This window comes from Xenopus laevis, chromosome 2L (genome assembly GCF_017654675.1).
Source record: "Xenopus laevis strain J_2021 chromosome 2L, Xenopus_laevis_v10.1, whole genome shotgun sequence".
NCBI lineage: Eukaryota > Metazoa > Chordata > Amphibia > Anura > Pipidae > Xenopus > Xenopus laevis.
The window spans coordinates 119,629,401-119,651,852 of record NC_054373.1 but is presented as its reverse complement, the minus strand read 5'-3'; the positions used below and the strand labels follow the sequence as shown (position 1 = coordinate 119,651,852).

Here is a 22,452-nt window from a genome sequence, read left to right as displayed (position 1 = left end):
AAATTTCCTACCTAGCTTCATCAAAAGGTAAGTGCACAAATCCTATCTTCTGCAATCTCTAGTTTGCCATATAGCAACAGGACCAGTGACTCAACATTGGACTATATGTATAATACACATTAATGTGCCACGAGCAATGCTAAGAAGACAGCAGGAGCTTAGGGAGATTAATGCGTGGCTGAGAGATTGGTGTAGGGAGGAGGGTTTTGGGTTTTTGTAGAACTGGGCTGATTTGCTACAGGCTCTTTGCTAGGGATGGGCTGCACCTCAATGATGCAGCTGTTTTGGGGGAGAAGATGGCAAGACACTTGGAGGAGATTTTAAACTAGGTGTGTGGGGGGTCAGTAAAAGATTCAGTGGAAGGTTAGATGAGATAGTGGCAAAGGAAGGGAAAATGGGGGAGGAGATTTGGTTGGGGGTACTGTTAAGGATAGGGAGGATCACATTCAAAATTTTATCCTAGTGAATGGCATTATGAGCAGCAATCAGCATGGCTTTATGAAGGATAGGTCATGTCAGACAAATTTGATTTGGTTGTTAATGGTACATTCTCTACTTGGAGTAAGGTTCTTTGTGGGGTCCCTCAGGGATCGGTATTGGGTCCACTTTTATTTAACTTAATGACTTAGGGGAGGGGGTTGTAAGTAATGTATCAGTATTTGCAGATGACACAAAACTATCCAGCCCAATTACTTCCATCCAGGATGTGGCATCCTTGCAACACGATCTTGACAAACTGGCAATCTGGGCAGCTAAGTGGCAAATGAGATTCAATGTTGATAAATGTAAAGTCATGCACCTGGAATGTAAGAATATGCAAGCCACTTGTACCCTTAATGGGACTGCACTAGGCAAATCCATTATGGAAAAGGACATTGGAGTCCTTGTAGATGATAAACTTGGCTGTAGCAAGCAATGCCAGTCAGCAGCATCAAGGGCAAATAAGGTCTTGAGCTGTATTAAAAGGGGCATCGAGTCACGGGAGGAGGGGGTCATTCTTCCACTTTATAGAGCAATTGTAAGGCCCCATCTAGAATATGCCATACAGTTTTGGTCTCCATCACTCAAACAGGACATTATTGTATTAGAGAGGGGCAACTAAGCTGGTAAAAGGTATTGAAAATCTTAGCTATGAGGAAAGACTGGCCAAATTGGGGATGTTCACACTGGAGAAGAGGCGTTTAAGGGGTGATATGATAACTATGTATAAATATATATGAGGATCATATAATAATCTCTCTAATGCTTTATTTACCAATAGGTCTTTTCAGCTGACACGAGGTCACCCATTCTGATTAGAAGAAAAGAGGTTCCGTCTAAATATTCGGAAGGGTTTTTTTACAGTGAGAGCTGTGAAGATGTGGAATTCTCTCTCTGAATCAGTCGTACAGGCTGATACATTAGATAGCTTTAAAGGAGAAGGAAACCCCCTGAGCGCAAAACCCCTCCCCCCTGAGTTGCCCCCCCTCCCTCCTCCCCCCTGGCCTACCTGTCCCCCTGGGCAAATGCCCCTTACTCACCCCTCTGCGCAGGTACTGTCCACGGAGTTCACAGTCGCCATCTTCTCCCATGCGCGTCTTCTTCCTGCTTTGACCAGCGTTTTCCGATTCCGATTTCGTGACATTTGGCGCATGCGTAGTAGATCCGTACCGGTAACTGTTCCTACTGCGCATGCGCCAGAAGACGCCGGTCAAAGCAAGAAGAAGACGCGCGTTGGAGAAGATGGCGACTGTGAACTCCGTGGACAGGACCTGCGCAGAGGGGTGAGTAACAAGTTAGGGGCATTTGCCCAGGGGGACAGGTAGGCCAGGGGGGAGGAGGGAGGGGGGGGCAACACAGGGAGGGGGAGAGGGGTTTTGCGCCCAGGGGGTTTCCTTCTCCTTTAAGAAGGGGTTGGATAGCTTTTTAGCAAGTGAGGGAATACAGGGTTATGGAAGATAGCTCATAGTACAAGTTGATGCAGGGACTAGCCATTTTGGAGTCAGGAAGGATTTTTTTTTCCCCTGAGGCAAATTGGAGAGGCTTCAGATTTTTTTTTTGCCTTCCTCTGGATCAACTAGCAGGCAGATTAAAAAAAAAAAACTAAAAGGTTGAACTTGATGGACGTGTGTCTTTTTTCAACCTTACTTACTATGTTACTCTGTTACTATGACCACATGTCATTTGTTCAATATCGTACCAGTATTAAATGTATGTTTGCAAATGCAAGAAGGGGGAGGTTATGTTAGGAAATGAGGGGGCAGAAGTCTTATGGGTAGAGTCCTTTACCAATTGTTAAGAGTCCAGCAAATTAATTGTAGGGGTATGCTATAGACCCACATGTAAGTGAGGAGGAGGAGGCGACGCTCCTGATTCAAATAGAAAAAGCTGCTAGTTTGGGTAAAGTAATGATAACCAGTTAATGGGAAAACATTTATAAACTTGTTGCATGACAATTTTATGGCACAAGTTGTTGAGGAGCCAACCAGAAAAAATGCTATTCTAGATCTAGTGATCTCTAATGACCCAGAACTTATAGCAAATGTGCAAGTCATTGAACCCCTGGGTAATAGTGACCATAATGTTATATCATTTAATGTCTGGTGCAAAAAACAAATATATACTGGGACCACAAAAACCATGAATTTCAGAAAAGCTAATTTTAGTTCCTTGAGTGCTGCCCTTCAGAGCATTGATTGCAGCATTACGTTTTCAGCTAAAAACACAGAACAGAAATGGTTTTCATTTAAAATTATATTAAATCATTACTGTTGTCAATCTATTCCCTTAAGGAGTAAATGTAGAAGCTCTAAGAATCACCCTATGTGGCTTAATATAGCAGTAAAGAAGTTAATAGGAAAAAAGAGAAAGGCATTTAAAAACTACAAGTCTGTTGGGGCAGAATCTGCATTTAATGAATATAAATACTATAATGTAAATCAGCAAACCGGAAATGAAAGGAAATGAAGAGTGCATTGCGGCGGAGGCTAAGACTAACCCCAAAACGTTTTTTAAATATATTAACATTTAATATATTAATAGTAAAAAGAGAGCTTAGTTTAGTTTTAGACCAGCCCCTATTTCTCATTTTCTCAGATTCACTTTCATCTGGTATGGTGCCTATGGATTGGAAAGAAGCTGATGTCATTTACACATTAAAAAAAATTACGTAGATTACTTGTAAATGGAATTGCTATTGGGTTTGTGGCTACATCCGAGTCATCAAATGACATTAGAAAAGCAGCAAAACAAGTACAATTTCATCTGCAATGCAGTTGCACCTATTTGCTGATAGTCTTGCATAGGGCTGCCATCAGTAGGCATCTGTAATTGAACCACATTTTACTTATGCATGGTACCAATATGTCAACACATAGAAATTCTTTAATTTTTTCCCGCAACTCCTCAGTAACAATCATTCAATAGTTTTAATCTGGAAAAACTAATTATATATTATAAGATAGCCATCCTATATGCATGAAAATTGGAAACAGTTTATGTATTAAAGAGGCTTCAAAGTACCACCTGCTGATATATGTCGGCAGGGTACAATGTATGACCTGAAGAAGAACTTCAGATATTCAGCAACTTCAAATAGAAGAGTGTCTGCGTATTCCTTTCATTTATTACTACAAAGCAAAATCTTCAGTGAATTTTATCTGCCTGTCACCATATGAACACTGTGTATCAGGACTAAAAGCACAAGCTGGTCAGGGATGTGTTGGCTCACTTGTGAAAAGCTGCCAGCTTTCGTAAAACGCAGGACATCTGGTGCACACCTTCTGAACTCAGAGGCTCTTCTTCCTGATTATGAAAAAACGAGTTACTTATAGACAACACAGAGCTCACAGATGTGCACAACCACGTGCAAAGAAACAAAGCAACACTAATAGCAAAATCAGCCTCCAGTCACTCCTCTCCCAAATCAGGAATTCTGGATGCCAGCTTGGTGCAACACTGTGCACATGGCGACCGATTGAAATAAAACATGGGGAAGCTATGCAGGCTGCACATTCCTTCCATTATCAAGCTGTATCTTGTGGCTAAATTTGGAAATCTAAAGACATATCTTTCATAATGAATAAATCTTCCCAAATGACACAGGCATTACACGGTGCTCTTGCTCTCTGTGTAGTGACACATTCTCCAAGCAGCGACTGCAGTGACTGTTGAAGTGTATGACATCAGGAATAACATGTGAACATTCACTTCTGAGGAAAGCACTCACCTCTTGTAACAGATCATGCAGCATCTGGCTGAACGTGTCCACAAGTTGCTCTATCATCTCTCTCTTAGCAAGGCCGACACTGACATGATGCTCCAGGTCCTCTTTGCCCAGGCTGATGTAAGCTTTAGAACAAGCCTCTAGCACCTCAGGATCTGAGTGGGTCAATGCTACATGTTTCAACTCATTTAGCAAGGCCTCCAACTCCTGCAAAACACTCTGATGTTAGATACTGTATACCGCAGAAGAGGGAAAGACAACCTCTTTCTCTTTACATAGGGTCCAGTACTAATCTCATAAATGTATAAAAGTAAACTGAAATCAGAATAAGAAATATTGGGCAATATTCAATACAATGCGAATGACTTATCTCCTAATTCAATTTCAAATTTTGCCATAGACTTCAACAGAGTTTTCATGTGATATACCTTAAGTTTCTCTTTGGCCCATTACTACTGTTAAACTGGAGCTATGAGAACATCAGATTCATATTAATCTGTTTCTTGAATACAATGGTTTTGTACACACTGGTGTTAAATTCTATTTCCAGAAAGCCACTAGTGAATCTGGAGTACCAAATTTCTTCATATAACTCACTCACTCAACCCACGGCAAGACAAGTTGCTAACACCATTTTGCTGCAGTTAATAATGTCAGATTCAGAAAGATGGCGTTAAATTGGCAAAACTGCTTTACTTCACCTTTTGGATGAAAAAAAGTTGTCATACAGACAATTGTGAATTTGTTCTTCTACTCCTATTTAACACCAATCTGTTTTAACTTTTGTAAATTCCCCTACCCAATTCTGTAGTCAGAATTTTCCCACAGTACAGATTTACAAAAGATTCATAGAGTCCCCTAATATAGAGGCATATACATCACACAGAATGTTTCTGCTATAGGCACAGATCTGTCTCGTGAAGAGTGAACTGTAGCAAACACATTAGTATAGCTAAACTAGGAGCGCTAACCATTTTTCTTGTAGCCAGTAAGTTATAACACCCTTTTTATGGGCAGATAAAGGACAAGTATGTGTTCCCGCATGGGCCACATTAACCATCATCATTATTTATTTATATAACGCCGACAAGTTACACAGTGTTTATAACCATACAATCCCTTGTGGTGGAACGCAAAAAAAAGAGCAGGTGAACACCCGGCCATAGGTTTGTTTGTAAGGTCCAATGCTTTGCCTGTTTTATGTATCCAGCAACGCATGATTTTACTAACCCCGGTTTACTCTACATGCACTGTTTTTCAGAAATGGAAACTTTGAATTCAGAAATCATTTTGCAGGTCCAATGCTGTGCTGTGGTGCCAGCCACTACAGTCCCTGTACAGAAGACTGAAGTCAGTTTTGCATTTTCATTACAGAATGCATAAATGAGCTGCTGCCTAAGAACACAATTTAAAGTGTCTGTGAGTAACAGCCCTCAAATAAAATCATCAACACAAAGGGGCAAATTCACTAAGATTTGAAGTTGCGCTAGGCGCAACTTCGCCGCACTTCGCCAGGCGTAGTTTCGCCAGCGCTCCGCAAATTTACTAAAATCCGACGTTGCACACAGGGGTGGCGTAAGTTTGCAAAGTTGCGCTAGCGTTGAGTCGCCAAGCGAAGCGAAGGTTCGCTAGCGATGGTTCATTTGCATACGGCGCCAAATTCAAATTTCAATGGAGGAATACGTATCAGCACTACAAATGACTAGAAAACCTTCAAAACATCATATAAAAATTTTATTTTGCCCTACACATGTGCCCACTGTATAGGTAAGTTGCCATGAGTCAGGAAATGTAGGGGGGAAGGAGGGGAGCCCCAAAAATGTTTTCGATCTTTTTCAGCCTATCATGTAGAAAACACGCCAGCGTTTTTTGGGACTTAGAAAAAATTTTGACTTTTTTTGAAGCAATCCCTATCTACTCTATTGCGCTTCGCCTGGTCTGAGGTGGCGAAGGAAGTCTAGCGTAAAAGGTAGCGTTCAGTACACTGCACGCGTTAGTGAATTTGCGTAGTTACGTCCGTAGCGAAAATTCGCCAGGCGTAAGGGTGCGAAGTAACACTAGCGAATCTACGCCAGCGTTCGTTAGTGAATTTGCGAAGTAAAGAAAATGCCCAACGCTAGCGAATTGACGCTAGCGTTCGGCGCTTAGTGAATTTGCCCCAAAGTGTGTGAAGCCAGTGAAGAAGCTGAAGGCCATACAATCATGCTCTGGTTATGTTGAATTGAGCCTGTGGGCCTGCAACTCTGCATGCTTCTTTATTTAGTTTGTGGTACAAATGCAAGGGGCACAATAACCAATCTAATTTAAGCTTCACATTTAATCTTGCTGTACATACCAGATTTGGTCAGGTGGTTTGGCTGATTTCAACCATACTCCACGACCATTTGAGAGTTTATGGCCCGTTGGTGGGCCATTTAAATGGACAATGCTGTGATCCTAGTGGATCAAGTATCATTGGTCTGGACAGAAAATTCCCATCTATTAGGTAAAAGCAAAGTGAAGTTGTAATTCTGTCGCTCCTTTTGACTTTCTGCTATGGTTTGGGCGGTCACCCCAAAAGAACCCAGAATAGTAAGCAATACTTGGCTGGGCCACACCCTACTAAGACCCGATGATAGCTGCAGTTGTCAATGACAATGTACTAAAGAAACACCTGAACCACCACTTCTACCTTTGTAGGATAGGAGTGAAAATGTCATTAGCACAAAGGGTGTTCTTAAATATCATGTACAGAACATACTCATTTTCACTAGTGGCTATTGCAGTCTTTGGGAGGCAGAGTAGCCCTAATGCTTTTCAAGTGAAACATGAGATCTTGTACGTAGTTGGCTAGGATCGTCTTACTTTTGTATTTATTTGTTATTAAGAAGTACATAATACACTGCTACTGGCACATTCTCTTTTTTGCTCACAGAGGAACATGGCGACGGATCAGTGTTTTTCTGATTATTAGGTAACCTTGTCCCTGAGCCATAAAGCCACAGTTTGCTGCCTTTTGTTCATACAAGCCTCAAATGAGCGATATGATCTGTAGTAGATAATTTATTGACAATGATACTCTCAATATAGAGTGTCTGAGAAGAATCTTTGTACTTTCTTTGCAGATCTTGTATTCAGCTGTCCAAATGCTAAACAAAACATGACCCTATGTGCATGTAGTAATATCCCTTTCAAAGTGCATCTTCTCAGCTATTTTAGCATTGTCCTGCATAATCTGACATGTTTTGTTAATGCCTTTTCATCTGTAAGGAATAGGATTGTGCACCTATTGTATATAAAGACAGTTGTGACATACTGTAAGGTACTATTCTAAAGTGTGCTTGTTTTGTGTATCTCAGACAATATAGCTCTCAGAACATTTTCATTTTTTACCTTATCCAAACCCTTAGTGGAATAAACCTCAAATTTAAAATACTGCAGGATCTGTAAAAGGTTTGCCACATTTCTTTGGTCAGTTAAATACTGTGGAGAGAAAAAACAAGGTCAGTTACCTATGGGAATGAGAAAGTATTAACAAGTTAAATTATTTATTGTGTATGGGTAATTCAAAATTCCAACCCCCGCCCTTCCCATTTTAAAAAAACATTACATTAAAAAATAAACTTAATGGGTGCATTTTGCAGAGCATTTAAGAGCATAGAACTGTTCATTTACGTAACATAGCCCATCACTGCCTACTGGCTCAGCCACTCTCTACTAAGCTGGCAGCTTTGTTGTCTGGTTATGGGGCCAAAGCAATAGCCTTTCTAGAATATATGTGATTAAGGCTCAGTGATAAATATCATTCGGGATGGCAAGAAAATCCCATTGGGTTGTGCAAAAGCTCCCCATGCTGTCTGACCGTTGGCTCGGGGAACAAGTGACCTGATCACCACAATTATGTTGACAAATGAGCAGATCTGCTTTATATGCCAGGCTAGCTGGCTTAACAGGACTAATCCTTTAAAGAACTACTATCCAACTACTGCCTCATTTAAATCTCATTTAATTATGCTTGTAGTTTAGTTAGAGTTCAAACTATTTCTGCTCTACACCTACATTTGTATTCCCAGATTATCTATTCCTATATAACATAATCATTCAGGCTTTATGTTCCTTTTAATACATTCTAATGAGACAATTGCTGAGCTACCCACTCTGATGCAGATATTGCTGAGCTACCCACTCTGATGCCATGTCATATTGTATGTGGCCAGATTTGATCATACCTTGGTATACCATAAAACTGTTTGTCTTTTCTGCCCATTTGGTAAGTCTAATAGGTTTTTACTGTATTTAGTACCGGAACCTAGAGTTCTCCAAGAAACTTTGTTTCGCCAAAGTGATGGTTTGTTTTTTTGCTGTTATAGAACCAAAGTTTAGAACCTTGACTTACCTTAGCTAGAAGCAAAGGGAGGGTTTGAGCAAAATGCTCAGTAATCTTTATATGATCTTCCAGCTGCACTTTCTTCTCCTTGGCTGAGAGCATCTAGTGTAAATCAACACCTTTTTTATTATCCATAAACAACATTTACAGTAATTATGACTGTAGGGCAGCATAAAAATGGGCAAATGAAATTCCTTACAGTGCTTTGCTCTACTCCCTACTGAAATAATTAATTATAAAATGGCAACATATATTTTACAACTGTGCAAGATACACAGGTGCCCTTTTTAATCTCAGTATTCAGATGTGCAGATTCAACGAGAAGAGATTTCATTCATCTGGTAAAACAGTATTGGATGCTGCAGTTGTACACTATCTGCAATACGTTTATTAATTTACCTTGAAGCTGCCTGTTGCCGTTGTTGGTCTAGCAATGTCTCCTCTATTGATAACCCACTGTTACAAAAAGTGATGGTGAAATTGTTCACAAAAGCATACAATGTAGAAGCAGAAGAAAACCAAGAGAAACACAAAACAAGGCATGGGACAGTAAGGAATGCTTTATTGCTTGAAGTTTGAATTTCATGATGAATAACAGTATAGTGATGGTTGATTTAGATTTAAAGAGTATAAGTGCTTACAAAAGTATTTATGAAGTTGTTTATGAAGGTCACAGAACAACATACTTTCAGGGGTATAAGGTAAATAAGAACAAATGATAAAAAATACTGTTAGTGGCAATGTGTACAATGTATATGTATGGGTTTAGAGATGGGAAGAGCAAATTATAGTAATGTATAAGCAATCAGTACAATTTCCAATTGATTAAAATGAAGTTTTAATTTATGAGGAATGCTTTGTTCAAAGGTTATTGATGGAAAATGGTCCATGGTGGCCTTCCTCTCCTGATGGGCCTGGGAAAATACCCCTTTTACCCATTTATTAAAGTGGCTATTGCTGGATAAAGAGAACACATACATATATGAGAGGTATAGAGAAGTTTGCAAAATATTGGTAAAGAAGACATGTTTGCTACAGAGTAGTTAAGTAGGTTCAGATACACAGTTACAGAAGAATAGTGCATGGCTGCTGCTATGAGTATGGATTTTAATCATGTGTTAATTACATTTACATGCATGTGAATACAATAATTCAAGGTTTATTTTATGGCTGTAGCTGCTGAAGTAGAAACGAGTTGATCAGTTGCAGAACTGAGTGTGTTTTAGAAAATCAGGAATTTGAGGTGCTGTAAATGCTAATGAAATCAGCTTTAGAGAACTTTGTATTTGCTAACAATAAAAAGGGATATAACTGAAAAAAACAAGTTCCAAAGAAAAGGTGGTGAAGATGGAACAAAGATAGGGGACACATCTAATTTACTGGCCATTTCTAGGGCTGTGGCTAGAATGTCAGTCAATTCTGGTTTTTGCAGTGGAGGTAGGCAGCCTGTGGAAAGTGATCCCGTTATGTGTACTGTATTTGTCCAGGCTGATTCGTATCAGAATAGTACCAAGTTCAGAGTTAAAACCAAGACAACCAATTTAATCTGCAGTTTTACAAACCTTTCGTACTGTCCCTCTTCCCACAGGAGGGTGCACTTCAACTGCTTGTCTCACACTTGCCAAGAGAAGTTCAATCAGTAGCCTTTGTTGAATGGCATTCAAAGCTAAAATCAATTGCAAAATTTAACAATGTTACCGAGAAGTAACTTGGTTCTCAAAAAAAGGGATTGGGAGAGCACTCCAAGGCTAAGTGAGTACAATGGAAGTGTGACTGATCAGGCCAAATTAACTACAACATACAAAAGAGGGGGATTGATCAATGAGCATTCCCCTGTCCCCTGTTATATTAGGAAATTCCTGACCAAGGCTCTTTCGGCCTGTACTCTTCCCCTCCATTAGCTTTTATAGGAGAGAGATTGCCATAACCAAAGTATTGGTCTCACAGGCTTAATATTGGTAGTCACTAAGGCCAACACCTACATTTTAAAGGCATTAGACCACCAATCAGTAGACAGTTGTGAGGGTACTGCAGCAACATGAAAGTTCAGCATGCTTTCTGAAGAATAACCAAATGGGGTTATTAGAGCACTCCAAGGCTAAGTCAAATATAAGTGGAAGATTATCTGTAGAATACGGCTTGAACATACTTTTTGCTTATTGATTTTATCATGATAAATTCATGCTTTTTAGTTATTACATGAGCTAAATAGAATAAATAAGGAGAATTAAGCTACCCCACATTTAGTTCTTTATGAGGTAGATAATTAGAATCTCCTCCTCTCCTGCTAGCGTAAAAGTGGCCATAGACGTTATAATTACAATCTTTCCAAGAAAGATTGTTTGTTTCAATACACACGTGTAGAGCTGAATGACTGATGTTCGGGTATCTTTAAAGGCACCAAATGAAATATTTCATCTAAGTCTTCTGCCAATATTGGTTGCCTTCTCTCCCACCAAATATCGATGAAAATTTGTTTCATATGATATTATCGGTTAATTTCCAGTTTGTCCTGTTTATGTTAAGGATTAACAAAAACCATATATTTTATGCGATTAAAACCTGAGACAAAAAGTATGTTCAGCACAAGACCTATTCATTGCACCCATGATAAACAAGGGTATTCTGTCCCTTTAAACAGAAAGTAATAGAAATATGAGTGCAATATGAGAACACTAAGCTGCATTATGATTGGAGAACCCTAAGCTCCATTACTGTTATTTCCATATTTATATTGAAATAATTTTTACACTTAGAAGGCCCCTATATATGACTGAGCTGCAGTATACCTTTACTTGGTGCAGAAAGAATGCAGTATTTTCAAGCATGAAAACTATTTTCTTGGTAAGTGTTTTGAGGCTAAAAAGCAATATAGCAATCTTAGTTTTATAACTGCTCTATTTAAAGGGGTTGTTCACCTTTGAGTTAAAGGGGTGGTTCGCCTTTAAGGTAACTTTCATTATGTTTTAGAACAGCCAATTCTATGCTACTTTCAATTGGTTATCATTATTTATTTTTTATAGTTATTTGCATTTTTCCTCTGACTCTTTGCAGCTTTCAAATGGGCGTCTCTGACTCCCTTCTAAAAAACAAATGCTCTGTAGGGCTACAAATGTATTGTTATTGTTACTTTTTATTACTGATCCTTTTATTCAGGCCCTCTCCTATTCATATTCCAGTCTCTTATTCAAATCAATGCATGGTTGCTAGGGTAATTTGGAACCTAGTTGCCAGATTGGTTAAGATGCAAATTGAAAAGCTGCTGAATAAAAAGCTAAATAACTCAAAAACATTCAATGTCTCAGAATATCACTCTCTACATCCTACTAAAAGTTATCTCAAAGGTGAACAACCCCTTTAACTTTTAGTATGATGTAGAGAGTGATGTTCTGAGACACTTTGTAATTGCTTTTCTTTTTTGTCATTTGTGGGTTTTGAGTAAGCAATATGCTAACTAGCAATCTCATTGCTGGTGTCCAAATTACCCTAGCAACCATGCATTGATTTGAATAAGAGACCTGATTTCCTTATCTGACTTACCATCTTCCCTGTCTTGAGTGGCTTGAAGCAGAACTGATGACATGCATTGCCAGTCTTTAAGAAGTCTAGAATTGCAGTCCCAGAGGCTGTCAACAAGGTAAGTCAGATGCTCGTGCAGCTGAAGTGAAGAACAAGAAGTACCTTGTAAGAAACACTTGACAAACAGGCTTGCAGTGGAATAGTCCCCTTTCAGCTTAGTGTGAGCATTGTACATTGTGAGCATTGTATATCAAAAAAGAATGGATACATGATTACATACATTTGAAGTAAAACTTTCCTAAACAATCTTTAGAACTAGTGGCCCTTGTCTTACCAGAAATTCAAGCAAATCACAGCAGTTGCAATTTGACCTTGCTAAAAATTTCTTTGGTTTCATCTAAGCCTTTGCGAGAGAGATAAATACAAAATCCAACTAAACTGATGGAATGGAACCCTGGAACACAACTCGCCCCTAACAAAAAAAAAAAGTATAAATAGACATTCACAAACGTGTCACCACTGATGGTTTTTAATTTTTTGAAACAATATACTAAAATGTTGATGCTATGCGTGTTTCTAGCTCACCTTATTTTCAGAGAAGAAAGTTAAGAGAATCTTTAATTGTTGGGCTTGGGCATTGTGTATAGTCCCTCTGCTTTCCTCTCCTTCTTTTTGATTTAGATGCCTACAAAGAGAATAGGTACTCTAATATTAACAATTTAAATTAGATATATAAATGCAGAGTAAAAATATAACATCAATACACTGAAAATAATGCAGAAAAGCATTTCATCAATCAAAAAATAAGAATATAAAGTTCACTAGGGCAATAGCCACTAATATATTGCTGAGCTTTAAAAATCGGCACACTGGTGGCAGATGCAAGACAGTCTACCACCAGTCTTCCAAAATAAAACACAAGTAAGGGAGCTGAGGGGAGGTCACCTACATGCCTCTGCCAACCATCAAGAATGCAGTACTGCTATATGCAGGCTTGTGACTAGAGGAGCTTTCGGCAGGCAGATAGAAAAGTCTGAATAACATGGTGACCTGTGCCTGTTTTTGCAATTTAAACCCTGCCCCACTGTCAGTAAATGACCCCTTTAGACTTTGCATCATCATTTTAAAAATGTGTAAAAAAAACAGGACATAAATACAATTTGTGTGTGCTGATTTTTACACCCTGTTTTTTCATGCAATTTAACTACAAACTATGTTGGTTCCTACACAGACACTCGCTAGATTCACTTTCCAACATAACCTGCATAACGGGTCCCAGCCAAGGCCCATCTCTTCCAACCCCCTAAAATAATAAATCCACACGTGGGAAATGTCTTATTACATGGACCAATATTAGGGAATCACTTTGTTTGTCAATTATGTTTATTACAATTACACAGTAAGTCCACAGTCCACCCAAAGGAAAAGGGTACATGACTTGCACAAATGATAAGACAAAAAATACTGCTATAGTAGCATATGTAGAGCTCTTAAAACATGTGTGTGGGTCATAAGTAGCCAGCCATCTAACCTTTCATAAATAAGTGCGGACACTATGAACTATGCTTTATAGGGTTTTAATTAACTTTAAATAATTTGCAAGTCTCTAGAGGAAAATTTGGGCACCCATGCTGTGAGTTTAGTGACACTAATCTGAAATCTGAAAGCTTTTGTGCTTTTTATGCCTTTTAACTGCACTGTATGTCTCCCTCATAAGACGTCCCAAATAAAAGAATCTCTAGATTTTGTTTGTATAGTTCTTTGTTACAGCAAACAACAATCATTATTTATCCTGTAGTTACCTTTTATATAGAAATTCCCCAGCTGCTGTAGCCAGGGGTCTGTAAGCTGTGTATACACACTGGTACACATAATCACAGTCCTCTTTTGTTAACAGATCTTCACAATTCCTGCACGAAGACACATCACTTATTATGAGGCAATGTGAGGTCAAATTAATTCAAGGCAAGCTGGAAGTATAGTCACTGCACATTCAAACAATCAAAGGGGTTCTTCAGGGTAAGAAAAGGCCTCATGGCCTGAGACACAGGCAGTGCCAGCCAAAGAAGGCTACGGATGGTGCAGAGGACCTCTTCATTAATTCTGTGCCAAATTCATTATAATAAACTTATGCTTCAAGGTTTCACTCTATAAAATGAGAGGCAATCTTAATATGTAATAAATCTCTATGTCAAAGGATTACTTCTGCATAAACCAACATTTTTAGGGGTTTATGTAATAAGTTTGCCAAGGAGCAATAGCCCACAACAACCAATCAGCAGGTAACATTTAGGGGCACATTTACTATTGGTCGAATATTGAGGGTTAATTAACCCTCAATATATTCGACTATCGAAGTTAAATCCTTCGACTTCGAATGTCGAAGTCGAAGGATTTAGCGACATTCATTCGATTGATCGATTCAAAGGATTTTAATCCATCGATCAAATGAAATTCGTTCTATCAGAAATTTGCTAGAAAGCCTATGGGGACTTTCCCCATAGGCTAACATTGATGCTCGGTAGGTTTTAGGTAGCGAAGTAGGTGGTCGAAGTTTTTTTTAAAGAGACAGTACTTCGACTATCGAATGGTCGAACAATTTTTAGTTCGAATCGTTCGATTTGAAGTCGAAGTCGAAGGTCGAAGTAGTCAATTCGATGGTCGAAGTAGCCAAAAAAAACTTCGAAGTTTTTTTTATTCTAATCCTTCACTCGAACTTAGTAAATGTGCCCCTTACTGTCACCTGTTTAAAAGCATTAATCTTATTGGTTGTTAAGGGTTACTGCACCTGGGCAAATTTGCATGATATACAGTATGAGGCTTTATGTACTACTAAACATTAAGCCCGTTAAATTAACGGGCTCTACTTCGCTAGCGTAAATTCGCCAGAGACGGTCCGTGGGGCACATGCGCAGTAGCGCAATCCCACGGACACAGGGACTGGATGCAGAGACACTTCAACTTTATTATATAGGATACTTCACAGCTTGAGGAAAGCATAAATGGTATACACTGCTTGTGAATTTTGGGTTGTCTGTGGAGTTGGGGTTAATGGCCATAGTTTTAAATCATACTCTATGATACACAAGTTGTAACCAATGAATTGTCTACATCAGTGCTGTCCAACTGACGGCCCGCGACCCCTCCCCTTGTGTGGCCCCCACTGCGTATCTTGACAGCGCTATATAAATAAATGATGATGATGGAAGTCTGCCTGCTCTGACTGCATACCATGTGTAAAATGTATAATATATCGATACTGAGATTAACTGACCCCTGCACTGTTTAGGGTGGTGGCACACGCTGCTACCTGCGACAAATCGCCTCTTCTTTGGACGACTAATCTCCCCAAAATGCCTTCCCGCCGGCTAGAATATGAATCGCCAGCTGGATGCCACTCGGATTGCTTCAGCTTTCCATAGTCGGCTCTTGCATTGTTCAAATATGAAATCCCCCCTGCATTCTTGTTCACTCTTGTAACACCTCTATTGTTCACACCCATAAAGTAAAAGGAAAGGCTTGCAGCACTTGGGGGTGCCAAATGTTAGGCACCCCCAAGTGATTGTACAGGTATGGGACCCATTATCCAGAATGCTCGGGACCTGGGGTTTTCCGGATAAGGGATCTTTCCGTAATTTAGATCTCTGGGTCTTAAATCTGATAAAAATCATTTAAACATTAAATAAACCTAATAGGCTGGTTTTGCATTCAATAAGGATTAATTATATCTTAGCTTGGATCAAGAACAATATTTTGTTTTATTATTACAGAGAAAAAGGAAATCAATTTTTAAATTTAAAATTATTTCATTATAATGAAGTCTATGGAAGACAGCCATCCCGTAATTCGGAACTTTCTGGATAACGGGTTTCCGGATAACGGATCCCATAGCTGTAGTAACTTACCAATGAGCAACATGGAGCGATCCACGTCCGTCTTCTTCTGTCTTCAAATTTTCCGGGGTAAACGCATGCGCAGTTGAATGAAATAGCCAACTTTTTATCTAGTATAAGTAAATCTAAAAACAACTGGACTTGCTGAGTAATCAATGATTACCTATATTAGATATACCATGACCTGGATGAATGAAAATCTTCATAGTCACAAGCCGACTTTTTAGTTAAAATTCGGCTTTACGCTCTACTGCGCATGCGCAGCCACGTAAAGAAAGAGGAAGACGGAAGAAGATCGCTCTGTGGTGCTCACTGGTATAACCCCATGCCGGTGCAGTTTTACGCTGATAGGAGCCCTGGGTTTCAGGTAAGTAACTACAATCACTTGGGGTGCCTAACATTTGGCACCCCCAAGTGCTGCAAGCCTGTCCTTCTCCATTAAAGCCCTGTACTGTTCACACCTCAGACCCAAAATGAAATTGCCCACATTGTTCACCTGTTTGCATCTCATTCAAAGGGGCACGAGAATTGTGTCACTGAATATAGCATAGTATGAACTGTTCATCTAGAGTGGTCCTGACAAGTTTCCCTGTCTCTTACTCTATTCCTTCCACATGCTCCATATTCTGCCTGCCCTATGATCCCTGTGTGTACACCATACTCTGCCTTCCCTATGTTCCCTGTGTGTGCCATACTCTGCCTGTCCTATACTCACTATGTGTACCATACTCTGCCTGCTCTATGCTCCCTGTGTGTGCCATAATCTGTCTGCCCTATGCTTCTTGTATTTGCCAAACTCTGCCTGTCCTACTCTGCTTGTGTGTGCCAAACCCTGCCTGCCCTATGCTCCCTGTGTGTGCCATACTATGGCTGCCCTTTGCTCCCTGTATGTACCATACTCTGCCTACTCTACTCTGCCTGTGTGTGCCATACCCTGCCTGCCCTATGTTCCCTGTGTGTGCCATACTCTGCCTGCCCTATGTTCCCTGTGTGTGCCATTCTATGCCTGCCCTATGCTCTGTGTGTGCTGTGCCATACTCTGCCTGCCCTATGCTCCTTGTGTGTGCCATACTCTGCCTGCCCTACTCTGCTTATGTGTGTGCCATACCCTGTCTGCCCCATGCTCCCTGTGAGTGCCATACTCTACCTGCCCTATGTTCCCTGTGTGTACCATACTCTGCATGTGTGTGCCATACTCTGCCTGCCCTATGCTACCTGTGGGACGTGAGCCTGGTAGAGTTTGTTGGAATTTGGAAATTATTGTTAGGGGCCCCTAAGGTGTATAATCATGTGCTCGGAGTGCTGTGTTATCCACAGGGGAGGAGATATATGTATTTAAGGGTATGTTGTAATATGACTTAAATGTTTCACATATGAGTGATATCCCTGCAGTGAACACCAACCATTTGCTTTTTTGTGTGCTACCACTATTATATATTGATACACTGATGCCTTTAGGATGAGTTTAGTTTGACTTAAGATCTGTACATTAGAAGTCACTGAATAGATCTAATGTGCCAATGTTAATGACCACTTAAATAAAAATGAAACCTGTTGCACCAGCTAAGTTGGCAGTTTGAATCCAGCCCTACCCTGTCGCCACAGCATGACTAATAACTTCCCTGTAAGCTACAACATGTCAGCTGCACTAACTTGTTCTACATATTGGTTTATATGGATAGTATTGCTAAACAGGTTTAAACACTTGTGCCATTAATCCTCGAGGAGTTTAATATAAAGCAGTGTTGAAAGGAAAGAAAATGAGTGGCAGGTCTTGAGTAGAAATATTGCACACACATTTATTTCCTGTATAACACAATTTCTCTCTAAATAAACACCACTATGATCTGGTACATGTTATGCCCTTTTTAAAGATTTCACCCAAAGGTCCGAATCAAATTTTCTACTCTGGTTAATGGAGAAAAGTAAAAAGAACTTGGAAAATGCTGCTCTCCTGTGGTAATATATGGGCTTACACTTACCAATGAATAAAAAAGAAAAAAACACTTTGTGGCAATGCCCTTGCCTAAAGAACATTTGCAAAAAAGTTTGCAGATTTTTTTTTAAAAAAATGTTTTGGCACTGATATTCATATTTTATGTAATGTCTCTTCCTTTCCTCATCTACTGTAAAAACATTGACTCATGTCCTTATATTAGTCAGGATAGACTGCAACCCATTACTACCAAGTCTCCTATATTTAGGGATGTAGCGAAAGTCGGAAAAAAAGTTCGCGAACATATTCGCGAACTTGCGCAAAAACGCGAGCGGTTCGCGAACGGTTCGCGAACCCCATAGACTTCAATGGGAAGGCGAACTTTAACATCTAGAAAAGACATTTCTGGCCAGAAAAATGATTTTAAAGTTGTTTAAAGGGTGCAACGACCTGGACAGTGGCATGCCAGAGGGGGATCAAGGGCAAAAATGTATCTGAAAAATCTGCCTGTGTGTGCTTGGAAGAGATAGTGTAGGGGGAGAGCTGTTAGTGATTTCAGGGACAGATGATAGTAAGTTTGCTGGCTAGTAATCTGCTTGATACTGCTCTGTATTGGAGGGACAGAAGTCTGCAGGGATTTGAGGGACATTTTAGCTTAGGTAGCTTTGCTGGCTAGTAATCTACTGTTCTCTTTAAACAACTGCCATACGTTGACCTTGTAGGCATTGTTTGCCCAGTTTTTTTGGACGCAGCCACTGAAGCACAGTTGCCAGAAAAAATATGCCATATAAATGCTGAAAATAGTCATTTTTCGCCATACGTTGACCTTGTAGACATTGTTTGCCCAGTTTTTTTGGACGCAGCCACTGAAGCACAGTTGCCAGAAAAATTATGCCATATAAATGCTGAAAATATAAATTTTTTTGGTTGCAGCCACTGAAGCACAGAGGCCAGAAAAATTATGCCATATAAATGCAGAAAATATGCATTTTTTTGGTCGCAGCCACTGAAGCACAGTTGACAGAAAAATTATGCCATATAAATGCTGAAAATATAAACTTTTTTGGTTGCAGCCACTGAAGCACAGAGGCCAGAAAAATTATGCCATATAAATGCAGAAAACATGCATTTTTTTGGTCGCAGCCACTGAAGCACAGTTGACAGAAAAATTATGCCATATAAATGCTGAAAATATAAATTTTTTTGGTTGCAGCCACTGAAGCACAGAGGCCAGAAAAATTATGCCATATAAATGCAGAAAATATGCATTTTTTTGGTCGCAGCCACTGAAGCACAGTTGCCAGAAAAAATATGCCATATAAATGCTGAAAATAGTCATTTTTTGCCATATACGTTGAGTCAACGTATGGCAAAAAATGACTATTTTCAGCATTTATATGGCATATTTTTTCTGGCCTCTGTGCTTCAGTGGCTGCGGCCAAAAAAACTGGGCAAACAATGCCTACAAGGTCAACGTCGTTGACCTTGTAGGCATTGTTTGCCCAGTTTTTTTGGCCGCAGCCACTGAAGCACAGAGGCCAGAAAAAATATGCCATATAAATGCTGAAAATAGTCATTTTTTTGGTCGCAGCCACTGAAGCACAGTTGCCAGAAAAATTATGCCATATAAATGCTGAAAACATAAATTTTTTTGGTTGCAGCCACTGAAGCACAGAGGCCAGAAAAATTATGCCATATAAATGCAGAAAATATGCATTTTTTTGGTTGCAGCCACTGAAGCACAGAGGCCAGAAAAATTATGCCATATAAATGCAGAAAATATGCATTTTTTTGGATGCAGCCACTGAAGCACAGTTGCCAGAAAAAATATGCCATATAAATGCTGAAAATAGTCATTTTTTGCCATACGTTGACCTTGTAGACATTGTTTGCCCAGTTTTTTTGGTTGCAGCCACTGAAGCACAGAGGCCAGAAAAAATTAAACCAGTAGGGTTTGCACCCTAGTTTGTAACGGTGGCGGAGGGAGGAGGAGGACGCTAAAGGACAGCTGTGTGTGGAGTCATGAGGCTTGAAGAGAAGGACAGCTGCATAGAAGTCAGAACAAGTCTTCCGGCGTGCAGTAACCCTCCGAGATCCACCCCTCATTCATTTTAATAAAGGTCAGGTAATCGACACTTTTGTGACCTAGGCGAGTTCTCTTCTCAGTTACAATCCCTCCTGCTGCACTGAAGGTCCTTTCTGAGAGCACACTTGAGGCTGGGCAAGACAAGAGGTTCATGGCAAATTGTGACAGCTCTGGCCACAGATCAAGCCTGCGCACCCAGTAGTCCAGGGGTTCATCGCTCCTCAGAGTGTCGATATCTGCAGTTAATGCCAGGTAGTCCGCTACCTGCCGGTCGAGGCGTTCTTTGAGGGTGGATCCAGAAGGGTTGTGGCGCTGCCTTGGACAGAAAAACATTTGCATGTCTGACGTTACAGACTGGCCAAAGGGCTTTGTCCTTGCAGGTGTGCTCGTGGCAGGATTACTGGCACCTCTGCCCCTGGAATGTTGATGAGTTCCTGAAGTGACATCACCCTTAAAAGCATTGTACAACATGTTTTGCAGGCTGGTTTGTAAATGCCGCATCTTTTCGGACTTGTGGTATGTTGGTAACATTTCTGACACTTTATGCTTGTACCGAGGGTCTAGTAGCGTTGCGACCCAGTACAGGTCCTTCTCCTTAAGCCTCTTGATACGGGGGTCCTTCAACAGGCATGACAGCATGAAAGACCCCATTCTCACAAGGTTGGATGCAGAGCTATCCATCTCCGCTTCCTCATTATCAAGGACTGCATCATCCACGGTCTCCTCCCCCCAGCCACGTACAAGACCAGGGGTCCCCAAAAGGTCACCACTAGCCCCCTGGGAAGCCTGCTCCTGTTGGTCCTCCTCCTCCTCCTCCACAAAGCCACCTTCCTCCTCTGACTCCACTTCTGGCACCTCTCCCTGCGTTGCAGCAGGTGCCTGGGTTCGTTCTGGTGATTCCGACCAGAAATCGTGCGCTTCCAGCTCCTCGTCACGCTGGTCTACAGCCTCATCTGTCACTCGTCGCACGGCACGCTCCAGGAAGAAAGCGAAGGGTATTAGGTCGCTGATGGTGCCTTCGGTGCGACTGACCATATTTGTCACCTCTTCAAAAGGTCGCATGAGCCTGCAGGCATCGCGCATAAGCACCCAGTAACGGGGGAAAAAAATCCCCAGCTGTGCAGATCCAGTCCTACCACCCAGTTCAAAAAGGTACTCGTTGACGGCCCTTTGTTGTTGCAGCAGACGTTCCAACATAAGGAGCGTTGAATTCCAGCGAGTCTGGCTGTCAGAAATCAAACGCCTGACTGGCATGTTGTAGCGCTGCTGAATGTCAGCAAGGCGTGCCATGGCTGTGTAGGAACGTCTGAAATGGGCCGACACCTTTCTGGACTGGGTGAGAACGTCCTGGAATCCTGGGTACTTGGAGACAAAACGTTGGACTATTAAATTTAACACATGTGCCATGCAGGGCACATGTGTTAAATTGCCTAGTCTCAACGCTGCCAACAGATTGCTTCCATTGTCACACACCACTTTTCCGATCTGCAGTTGGTGTGGGGTCAGCCACCGATCGGCCTGTGACTGCAGAGATGACAGGAGTACAGATCCGGTATGGTTTTTGCTTTCCAGGCACGTCATCCCCAAGACAGCGTGACAACGGCGTACCTGGCACGTCGAATAGCCTAGGGGGAGCTGGGGGTGCACAGGTGTGGAGGAGGAGAAGGAGGACCCAGCAGCAGAGTAAGAAGAAGAAGAAGACGAGGTAGAGAGCGATGGAGGAGTAGAGGTGGTGGCAGAACCGCGTGCAATCCGTGGCGGTGACACCAACTCCACTGTTGTTGTTGAGCTACCCATTCCCTGCTTCCCAGCCATTACCAAGTTCACCCAGTGGGCAGTGTAGGTGACATACCTGCCCTGACCATGCTTGGAGGACCATGCGTCAGTAGTCATATGGACCTTTGGCCCAACACTAAGTGACAGAGATGCGGTAACTTGGCTCTGCACATGTTGGTACAGGTGTGGTATTCCCTTTTTAGAAAAAAAATTGCGGCTGGGTACCTTCCACTGCGGTGTCCCAATTGCTACAAATTTGCGGAAGGCCTCAGAGTCCACCAGCTGGTATGGTAAAAGCTGGCGGGCTAAGAGTGCAGACAAGCCAGCTGTCAGACGCCGGGCAAGGGGGTGACAGTCAGACATTGGCTTCTTACGCTCAAACATGGCCTTCACAGAAACTTGGCTGGTGGCAGATGACTGGGAATGGGAACAGGTGGTCAAGGTGGAAGGCGGAGTGGAGGGTGGTTCAGACGGGTCAAGGAGAGCAGAGGTAGAGCAGTAAGATGCTGGACCAGAAGGAGTGTGGCTTTTAGTTTGCCTGTTGCCTTTGAGGTGTTGCTCCCAAAGTGCTTTGTGCTTGCCGCTCATGTGCCTTCGCATAGAAGTTGTACCTATGTGGCTGTTGGGCTTACCAAGGCTCAGTTTCTGACTGCACTCATTGCAAATTACAAT

The 22,452-nt window shown here is 41.2% G+C and overlaps 1 protein-coding gene across 3 annotated transcripts in view; it reads right to left on the bottom strand.

The window, feature by feature from the left end:
- Window positions 1–22,452, bottom strand: part of LOC108708444 (cohesin subunit SA-2) — a 60,326-nt gene that overhangs the window by 18,485 nt on the left and 19,389 nt on the right. For 2 of the 3 annotated variants that reach the window (XM_018247150.2, XM_018247152.2), the window contains exons 13-21: window positions 13,892–13,999; window positions 12,675–12,774; window positions 12,111–12,228; window positions 10,133–10,236; window positions 8,970–9,026; window positions 8,580–8,672; window positions 7,577–7,666; window positions 4,208–4,411; window positions 3,710–3,783 (exon numbers count right to left, since the gene is read on the bottom strand). In XM_018247150.2, the coding sequence (XP_018102639.1) occupies window positions 3,710–3,783; window positions 4,208–4,411; window positions 7,577–7,666; window positions 8,580–8,672; window positions 8,970–9,026; window positions 10,133–10,236; window positions 12,111–12,228; window positions 12,675–12,774; window positions 13,892–13,999 (948 nt within the window). The remainder of the gene's footprint in view (window positions 1–3,709; window positions 3,784–4,207; window positions 4,412–7,576; window positions 7,667–8,579; window positions 8,673–8,969; window positions 9,027–10,132; window positions 10,237–12,110; window positions 12,229–12,674; window positions 12,775–13,891; window positions 14,000–22,452) is intronic. The other variant, XM_018247153.2, reaches the window with a different exon arrangement.